This window comes from Gekko japonicus, unplaced genomic scaffold, assembly GCF_001447785.1.
Source record: "Gekko japonicus isolate JY-2015 unplaced genomic scaffold, Gekko_japonicus_V1.1 scaffold1193, whole genome shotgun sequence".
NCBI classification, from domain to species: Eukaryota; Metazoa; Chordata; class Lepidosauria; order Squamata; family Gekkonidae; genus Gekko; species Gekko japonicus.
Genome location: NW_015164222.1, coordinates 390,802 through 401,095, shown reverse-complemented (window position 1 = coordinate 401,095; position 10,294 = coordinate 390,802). Strand labels below are relative to the sequence as shown.

Genomic DNA, 10,294 nt, shown 5'->3' with positions numbered 1-10,294 from the left:
GGGGGGGGGATCACTTTTCAAACTACTTCGTTTTATTCTGAACTCACGTTCATTGTCGGCCAATTTATCTGACCACGCTCAATTTTACGCCGTTCCGCTCGATCTCCGGGGCTTGTCCCAGTCAGTCCAGCTTGTGCCCAAGGGCCACTCAGCGACTGGTCCTTCGGGGCAGAGGAGAGCCTCAATTCTCCGGCCTTATGCCATCGAAGAGTCTACCCCTCAAAAGCCCCATGGCCTGGAGCCTATCGCAAAGGCTCCATGGGGGTGTCACTTGAGGTGGCACCCCACCAGGCCACTGGTGTGCGATTCGCCCTCCTCCGTTGTGAGGAGAGCATCCGCCATCGCTGTTCCGTCGACCATTTTTGGTAATGCTCTGGGGCTTCTTAAACTTGATGTTGCTTGCCCCAAATGCCCGTAGGGTATTCATGTGTCATCTGAATGCCCCTTTTTATTTCACATTCTTGGATTTCAGCAAGAGAAGAGGAGATTGGATTTATACCCTGCCCTTCACTACCTGAAGGAGTTCCAGAGTGACTTACAATCTCCTTTCTCTTCCTCTCCCCACAACAGACACCCTGAGAGGAAGGTGAGGCTGAGAGAGCTCTGAGAGAAATGCTTGTGAGAGAACAGCTCTGAAAGAACTTGTGACTGACCCAAGGTTACACCACCAGCTGCATGTGGAGGCATGGGGAATCAAACCCGGTTCTCCCAGATTTGAGTCTGCGCTCCTAACCACTACACCAAACTGGTTCTTAGGAATGGATGCAATTCTAAGAACACTTTCCTGGGAGTAAGCCTCATTGAATCAAACAGGACTTAATTCCAAGCAGACCTGCATAGGCTTGCTCCCTAGTCATGTTGTGATGCTGGAACTGCATGAGCAGTGACTGAGGCCATGTCCACATATTCTCATGTTTCGCAATTGGCCAGAATGTTCATTTGTATTAGATGTTCCTCTCCTCTGTTTGCTCTTCCAAATTAGCAAAGTGAACAACATGAGACTGGTTCAATGGTGACTCACCCCTATGGGAGAGACCACAGCTATAGACTGAGAATATATGCTTTGCATAACGGAAGTCCCTGGAATCTCTAGTTCAAAGGATTTTTGATAGAGAGGTTGAACATGAGACTTTGGAGAGGTGAGTCAATAGTAGGACTCAGTATAAGGCAGCTTCCTAAGTTTCAAGTGTAAAAAGGGAAATCCGTGGTCACTCAGTTGCCTTAACAAGCCTCCATTCTCCCAGTCCCAGCTGTGGTGTGGGAAGAACAACAGTGACCTACTCTACAGTACTGCAAGGTTAATGAGCTAGCATATGTGAGGCACTTTGGCCATCTCCCTAAAGGACAGAATAGTAGGTGGCTTCCCTCAGGGTAAAACCACACTTCACACATGACATGAGTTGTATCACAGGTACCCAACCCAATTCTCAGTCACATGTTCACGTGGAGACCAACCTTTAAAAGTCATCGCTTCGTGTTACTCCAAATGCTATGAGCAGGGAAGAAGGGCTAAAGGAAGAGCTGTTCGTTCCAAAAGCTTCAAGGGCCCCCCATGGCTGTTTCCGCTGGCAAAAACAACACAGGAGGGAAGCCTGAAGCCCTTCTTTCCCACTGCGCGAGCTCAGCTAGTACCACGGTATGTACACACTGGAAGCTGGAAACGCAGTCCAGAATCAGATTAAACAACAAAGCCAAAGGTTGGATAGCCAGGAAAATCAATCCAAGGTTGCAGGAGTCAGGAACAAGGAGCGGTTGCTGCACACCAGAGCAGACCTGAGTATGCAAAGTTGCTACAGCACTGAGCAGGTGCATGGAGTGTTTATGAGCAGGTTCTCTCTTTCCTGGGAGTCAAGTCTGCCAAGACTTACAGCTCCTCCTATCGCTTTTGCAAGAGCTGCAGTCTGGCACTCCTTCTTCACTCCTGCATAGTCAGCCTCTGACGTGCCCGATGTCTAGGGCACTCAGGAGAACTGGGTGGGGAGTCTGGCCTTGGGGTGTCTTCAACTGGGGGTGCTGGGCCAGGCACAGGATCTGTCTCTCCTTCTGGCTGCCCCTCCTGTGCAGCTGCTGGGGACTCTTCCTTCTCAGGTGCAGTTGAGGGTTCTTCTTCTAGACTGACTCCAGAAGAGGCTGGGTTGCTCCCTGCCTCTTCCTCATCTGTGGAGTTGTCAGCCTCAGCAGAGCCAGTACCCATGACACCCCTTCACAGCATTTGGAATCACATGATTGAGAGTCTTGTTGGGCACCAGTGACCAACTTGTGTCACACTTAATGTATATTTTGGCCCTCAGTTATGCAGGCCCATAGCCAGGATTTTGTGGCTTGTGGGGAAAAAATTTTTCTGGTGGGGCTGAAGTTCTCAGTACAGAAGGAAAAGCCATTGAGCCAATAGAAAGCTTTTACCAGGATAGATCTCTAAATTGCAAACTGTCAACCAGTTTAGATGACAGTTCTCAGCTGCTGCAAGTTAATCACTTCTGCCAGCCTAAGCAACAATTCTAATAGCAAGCCAGAAGTCAATCACCCCCGATTGACTTCTGTAGTCAAGAAAGCTAACACTTAGGCAGAAAAACACTCATAAAGGAGACCAGTTAGAAGGGATCCTAAAGGTAACCTACTCCAACCCCCTCGCTCAGTGCAGGAATTAGTCAACTACAGCACCCCACTCTGCTTAAAGGAGAGCATGCCTTTAAAAAATGATTGAAAAATGATTGAAAAAAGCATTTACATGAGAAATGCCTGTGAGGCTGTGCCTTTAAGAAATGGGATAGAGACCCCAAAAGCCCCACCATAATTATGGGCCTGCAATTACATTTGCTGTTGAGAAATTAGCCTCCCAGCCCATGCTGCAATAAGCTCTCCTTGCCATTCATGGGAGCAACTTTTGATTCTTACCTTCCTGCGTCATAAAATCATCCTCTGCAAATCTGTTGAAGTTGCCACACAGTCCGCAGGTCCTGTTATAATGCTTGTCTGCAAGGGTGATCTGGACGTTTCCGCTGACGTCCACCTTGGCCACAAAGCCGTGCTCTTCACTAGACAGCTTGTAATAACCCGCCTCGATTTCTATAAACACCCCGTTGGAGGCATAAGGCATGGAAATCCTGTTGCAAGGAAAATAAAGACTGTCTCATATTGGGTACAGAAGCTAGCACATTGCAGTTCTGAGGTGAGGCCTGGGCCACCCCTGAAATGACTACCTGTTGCCACCCTGGGTCACGGTGCCATCTAAGGACAGGCGGACATCAAAGTATTCCCCAAGGTACAGAGAGAGGCTGCTTCTTCTCCCATTCTGATAGTCACCTGAAAAGAAACAAGACATTGAGGGACTGTCCCACACAACTTAATCGCTTTTTTAAAAGGTATTTCAGGTCAACTTCTCAAACAGCTTCCTAGTCTAGCCACAGCATCAACGTTTTAATTTTGGTACTTCAGGGGTGGACTGTCAACCTACAGGGGAAATTCCTGGCGGGTCACTGGTGGCCTGGAGGAAAGTGCTCCTTACATTGATGGGAACACCACAGAGGCTGTTCACCTCACACCTGGACTGTGATGACAATGGTAATGGCCGGAGGACACTTGGCCCAAGTTGTTCTAAGGCTGTTTTAACCATTCTCAACAAAAATCCCACAGCAGGAACATATTGGAAAAGCAGGAAAAATAGCAGCTGAGCACACACTGGTGTTGTGATGTTCCAGAACCTCTAGAAGCCTTGTAGATGGGGATGCCAACTCTGGGTTAAGAAATTCCTGGGGTTTTGGGGGGTGGAGCCCTGGGAGGGCAGAGTTTGGAGAGCGCTCAGCAAGGACGTGGTGCCATAAAGTCTACCTGCTGTCATTTCATGCAGGGAATTGATCTCTCTAATCTGGAGACCAGTTGTAATTCCAAGCAATGCTCCCTCTAAACTGTGGGGTCTTGTGAGCAAAAATTCTACTTTGTGAGCTGCTGGCATGAAAGTTGTGAGCGAGCGATTTGACTACTGCATAAATTAGTTTGCTCCAGAGCCATCCTTCCTGAGCTGAGACAAAAACGTGTGAGCTGGAGGCTAAAAGACTGTGAGCTAGCTCACACTAACTCAGCTTAGAGAGAACACTGATTCCAACAGAACACCAGCCCCCACCTGGAAGCTGGCAAGCCTACATTAGGGAAATAAATGTCATCTGAATGAATGGGTTGTTGTGCACATTTATAGCACATGACGCTTCTAAAAACGTTACAAAGTAGTATCTGGGAGCAGCCTTTTGTAGGAGTCTTTTTTGTTTCATTATTAGTTGGGATTTTTAAATACTAGACTGTAACTAACAGACTTTTTCTTAATTGAATGGTTTAGCGACATTAAACGCACTTCCAGAACTGTGTTATGAAGCGAACAGAGTTCCTGCGCACCTGTTAAACTGCTAATCCTCAACTGCTGGAGTAATGCAACTAGTTAAAAGAAAAGGGCTTTAAGGTTTTGAAATACTGAACTTGCAGAGATATGAAGCTGTTTTGGTAAAGAGTTACAAAGAAAGTTGAGGAAGGGTTAATGTTGGAAGAGAGGCCATTGTTGTTAAGATGGCTGCTGCAGTGAGGGGTGTCCAAGCTACTGCTGCATTTAGATAAACCTGTTGAATTCCTTCAAAAGCTGCTTTATACCTAGGACTAGCAGTAAAGCCCGTTGTGGAAATAAATACAACGGGATCTAGAAAGAGGCTCTGGGGGAGTGCTCTGGCTTTGGGCAAACAGTGTCATTTTGCTGTGGTGGCCTCAGCAGGGTATAATGGCAGAGTCCACTGTTTTCTCCAGAGGAACTGATCTCTGCTCCCTGAAGAGCAGTTGTAATTTTGAGTGATCTGTAGCCCTCACCTGGAAATTGGCAACAATTGTTACCCAGGACGAAATGGCTGGTTTGGACGGTGGAGTCTATGGCATTCTACCTGTCTGAGGTCCCACCCCTCCGCAAACCCCACCCTCTCCAGGCTCCACCCCTCAAATCCCCAGGAATTTGCCAGCCTGGAGTTGGCAACCCCATCTCCTTCACAGCTAACCATCAACCTACCAGTATCTGCCCCTTTGACTTCAGCTGACTTCCGCCCTCCCTTCTGCAGAGCAATTGTAATTCTGAGTGGTCTCCAGCCCTCACCTGGAGATTGGCAACAATGGTTCCCCATGAGGGACTGAGTGGTTTGGAGGGTGGAGTCTATGGCATTGTACCTGTCTGATGTCCCACCCCTTCTCAAACCTCACCCTCTTCAGGCTCCATCCCTCAAATCTCCTGGAATTTCCCATCTGGAGTTGGCAACCCTATCAGAACTGGCCCCAATGTGTTTTCTCCCAAAGAGGAAACTGATCTCTGTCATCTGGAGATCAATTGTAGCAGTGGGAGATCTCCAGGTCCCACCTGGAGATTGGCAACCCTAGGGGAAAGTCAGCTGCACAGCAGGGGGTTGAAGAGAATGGTTTGATGGGTGCTGGGCCAAGATTGGCAACAATAGTTCCCCAGGAGCAAATAGCTGGGTTGGAGGGTGGAGTCTATGGCACTGTAACCTGTCTGATGTCCCCCTCTCCGGCCTCCACTCCTCAAATCTCCAGGATTTTCCATACCTAAAGCTGGCAACTTTATCTCCTCCCCTCTCAGTAGCCTCTTATTTTGCCTTAAATTGGTTTTGATGCCAGCAGAGTGAGAAAATGCCAGAGGCTCTGGGTGGGTGCCTCATCGTAAATGCACCAAACAATTCCTAAAGATTTGCCAAAACACTACTCTGTTGATAAATTGCAGCACTTTGAATTAGCACCAGAGCTTTAAGAGCTCTCCAGCTGTCACCTGGAGACTGGCAACAGCTTGTTTGGAGGGTGGGGAGTATGGCATTGTATCTGTCTGAGGTCCTCCTCTTTCTCTTCCTCCTCCTCCTCCTCAGACCCCACCCTCAGCAGGCTTCATTCCTAAACTATCCTGGAAGTTTCCAACCTGGAGTTGGCAACCCTATGTCCTTTCCAGGCAACCATCAGCCTAACCTTTATCTGACTGTCTGTCTTCAAGTTCCCTCCCCCCCCCCCACAGCCTCTGCCTAGGGAAAGCAGCTGTCATCATTCTCCTCTCCCCCTATGAGGTATGTTAAGGTTGAAAGTGTGTGAATGGTCCATAATCCCCCAGGCAGCTTTTAAAACATGATCCTGGGACCTACACACCACCAGACATTCCAACTGCCTTGCGGGGGGGGGAGTATGAGGTGTGGAATGCAGTGAAGTCCAATCAGCTTCCATATGCAAAAGACCTTGAAGGTTCCATATGCAACTGACATTCCAACTGCCTTGCGGGGAGGGGGGTGAGTTTGAGGTGTGGAATGCAGTGAAGTCCAATCAGCTTCCATATGCAAAAGACCTTGAAGGTTCCATATGCAACTGACATTCCAACTGCCTTGCGGGGAGGGGGGTGAGTTTGAGGTGTGGAATGCAGTGAAGTCCAATCAGCTTCCATATGCAAAAGACCTTGAAGGTTCCATATGCAACTGACATTCCAACTGCCTTGCGGGGAGGGGGGTGAGTTTGAGGTGTGGAATGCAGTGAAGTCCAATCAGCTTCCATATGCAAAAGACCTTGAAACGCTGGGTGGGACTGCACAAAGCAGCCAGTCAACCCAGCCAGCGTCTTCTGACTGACAGTTCAAGCGTCCATACACTAAAGGGGCCAAATTTAGAATGTTCATATAGAATGTTCTTACTCAATTATATATAAGGAGAGATGTTGCAGGCAACTGTGTAGATATACCGTATAATATTTCAAACTTCCATATGGTTTGTCATTTGGAGACGCTTTATGAATGGTTAGGATTTCCAGCCTCCAGGTGGGACCTAGAGATCTCCTGGAATTACAACTGATCTCCCTTGGAGTAAGTGCCTGCTTTGGAGAGTGGAACCTATGACATTTTATCTCACTGAAGGTCCTCTCCTCCCCAAACCCTGACTTCCCCAGGCTCCAACCCAAAATCTCCAGGAATTTCCCAAGCTGGAGTTGGCAACCATATAGACTAAGGTGGAGGTTAGGGAGAATGTTTAGAGTAACAATATAGCCAGTAAAGAAAGAGCTCTTATAATGCTCCTATCCTAGGCAGAGTTACACCCTTCTCAGCTCAGTGATTTTTCAGTGGGCATAGAAAGGGGGAAATCTGTTTAGGATGGCACAGTTGCCAACTCCAGGTTGAGAAATTCTGGGATTTGGGAGCAGAACCTGGGACAGGTGGAGTTTGGGAAGGCAAGGGAACTCAGCAGGGATGTGATGCCATAGAGTCCACCGTCCAAACCTGCCATTTTCTCGTCTTCTTCTTTTTTTTTTTAATCCCCCTAAGGGGAGTTTTTTATTGGTTTTTTTACAAACTACAAACTATAACTGAAAATATAGGGAGGGGGATTACATCTAAGGAGAAAGAAAAACGACCCACTACTAACTAAAACCCAAGAGTAGGAGATCAATACATCAGCTTGTCTCAATGCTATTTTAGAAAGCTAATAATGCAATGAATAATGCTAGGTTAATTATCATTTAACCATCCCTTTAACTGTTTAAAGAAATCCCCAGAGCATCCCAAAGTTATTTCAACATTTTTTCAGACACAAATCAGAGTCCTTCAGCCCTTATTTATTCTTATCTTTTCTAATCCTCAGTTTATATGAACTTTTGGGGGCAGCTTCCCCCTTTTCAGAGGGGGAGTCCTCGTCCAAAGACACCGAGCCTAACTCACCATCAGATTTGCTTTCTTCTTCTTTTTATCCTCAGCTGGTTCCCCAAGCTGTGTTCGCAGAAAGTCACGTGCTTTAAAAACAGAGTCAATCTTTTCTTTTTTATCGTGGAGTTTGAAAATTACGCCTTCTGGGATTAACCATCTGTAACTGATGCCATTTGTTTGTAAGAAAGGATTAATTCTTTCTAGTTCTTTCTCTTCTGTCTTATGTCAAACGGAATGTCTTTTAAAATCCTGATGTTGTTGTCTCCAATTTTCAAGGGTGTTCCCGTAGTTGCTTTCAAGATAGCATCTCTCACATGTCTCTTCGAGAATCTGACTACTATTTCCCCAGGCAGATTATTTTTCTTGATGTATGAGGAATAGGACCTGTAGACCACATCCATCTTGCTGTAGAGGTATTCCGCTGTCCAATCTGTCATTGGGGCTATTGCTTCACTCAGCCGTTGCTTCCGATTCTCTCCTCTAATTTCCGGGACCCCTTGAAACCGTAGGACCAAATTTGCTTTCTCCATTTGCAGCTGTAAAAGTTTTGACTCTTCCATAGCTTGCTTCATTTCCAGCTTTTGCACCTTTTTCTTCACTTTTTTAGTATTGGCGTCCATTTCCTTCACCTTCTCTCCCATTTGCTCCATTGCTTTTAAAGATTGAGTCAATTGTAATTGCTGTGAAGCCAAGCTCTGACCAATTGTTGACAGTTGTTGCTTGATACTAGTCATCTCATCCAGCAGAGGGTGCAAGGAATCAGCCAACAGTTTTGAGAGCTCAGTAGTCTCTTCCATTAGAGGACTACCCACTAGTTTCGGTTTCAACAGCTTTTCTTTCTCCAGTTTCTTTCCCGCCATCTTTTTGGATTTGTTTACTTTTCAAAAAGTTGCTAAAGTCTCTGATATTCGCCCAAACGCTTATCTGCGCTCTGGTAAGTCACTTAAAACAGATTTAAACACTTATTTTTCCGCCCCCCCCTTTTTGTCTGTGTTTCGTCTATGCGTTTGGGAGGGACCCCTCCCCCGCTTGCTTTCCCGTCGCTCTTTAAGGGGGGGCAGCTTTCTTTTTAAATCTTCATGCTCGCTTCAACCTGACTCACAGTTCGTTGTTGGCCAACCGGCCTCGCTCAGCATTGGTTTTTTTCCGCCCGATCTCCAATGCTTGTCCCGGTCAGCAGCACTCGTACCATGCAGTCACTCAGTGGCAGGATCTTCGGGGCGGAGGAGTGCCTCAATTCTCTGGCATCGTGTCATCGAAGAGGTCGCCCCTCAAAAGCCCCCTGGCTAGGAGCCTTTTACCAAGGCTCCTGGGGGGGGGTCGCGACACATCGCACCCCCTCCTACACGCTGGTGTGCAGTTTGCATCCCCAGGGCGTCCGGGAGATGCGTCTGCCTGCATGTCACCATAAACCGGAAAAACAGATCGCGCCAACCCTTCACAAACCTGCCATTTTCTCCAGGGGGATTGATCTCTGTAGGCTGGAAATCAGTTATAATTTTTGGAGAACACCGGGCCTCACCTGGAGGCTGGAAAGCCTAAATAACAGTCCAATCCTGTGCATGTTTACTTGGAGGTAAATCCCAGGGAGTTCAATGGGAATTCCTACCTAGGAAGTTTCCTTGGAATTGCCATCTAACAGTGCAATCCTCTGAGCATAGAGAGGAATAACTCTGCAGTGGACCACACTGTAACAGTGAAATGCAGTCTTAGGTTGCAATTTTATACACACAGGATCAAATCTCATTGAATTGGACTTCCTTCTGAGTAAACCTGCATTGGATTGGGTTTTAAGTAGTCAAGGCTGACTGGCAGTAGCAATGTTTGGGGGCTTCAAGGGCGCACTGAGTAATTTGAAATGACAGTTTGTCAAGAGGAGGCCCCTTTGCCTGCCATAATAACAAAGCCAATGGAAATCACCTCTTGGACGTGCATCTGAATGAAGAGCAAAGGGCTGCTTCAAGACACTCCGATAAATTGGGTGCACCTTTACCTGAGCAGCAGACATGATGGCCCTAAACGAAAACAAACCCAGCTAAAACTCACCCAAAAGTGAGAAGGACCTCTTGTGACAGTCTCCGGCTAGCAGGTAACTGCAGTCCCCAGCGAAGTCATACACAGACTCATCAAATGTCTTAATGTGGTCGTCTCCAAACAGACTGCAGTGCACGGAAGGCCGAGGAACTTCTTTTCCAGCTGCAAGAAAAGGCAGGGACACGGTTAAGAATGAACTTTCCACTAAGCTAGGGACATTTACAGGGAAAGTAAAATATAATGCCGTTATTAGGACCGTCCAGTGCTTACGATGCAGTGAGCAAGCTGTCAGGATGCAAAGAACTTTCCCGCTAGCTGATGTTTAAAGTGGTGGGGGATTTCTGAGAATGGGGCACAACATGAAGCCATGCTGTGAAAAATCTGAAGCCACCTTGTAAAGTTTTATTGTGGACTCTTTGCAGAAACAGCTCTCCAAAGTTTTAGATGGTGGTCAGGGGCAGGAACAGCACAGCAGTGCAAGCCAACTTCCCCTTTAGGTGTTCAGACTACACTATTGGATAGCTAGCATTTCAGGGGGTACAGGGGCAGGGTTGCCAC

At 47.2% G+C, this 10,294-nt stretch overlaps 1 protein-coding gene across 1 annotated transcript in view; it reads right to left on the bottom strand.

Moving 5' to 3' along the window:
* VWF (von Willebrand factor) overlaps nt 1-10,294 on the bottom strand; it is a gene marked incomplete at its 3' end in the record, with an annotated part of 203,024 nt that overhangs the window by 184,693 nt on the left and 8,037 nt on the right. The window contains exons 4-6 of the mRNA XM_015408541.1: nt 9,749-9,898; nt 3,201-3,303; nt 2,896-3,104 (exon numbers count right to left, since the gene is read on the bottom strand). Of these exons, the coding sequence (XP_015264027.1) occupies nt 2,896-3,104; nt 3,201-3,303; nt 9,749-9,898 (462 nt within the window). The remainder of the gene's footprint in view (nt 1-2,895; nt 3,105-3,200; nt 3,304-9,748; nt 9,899-10,294) is intronic.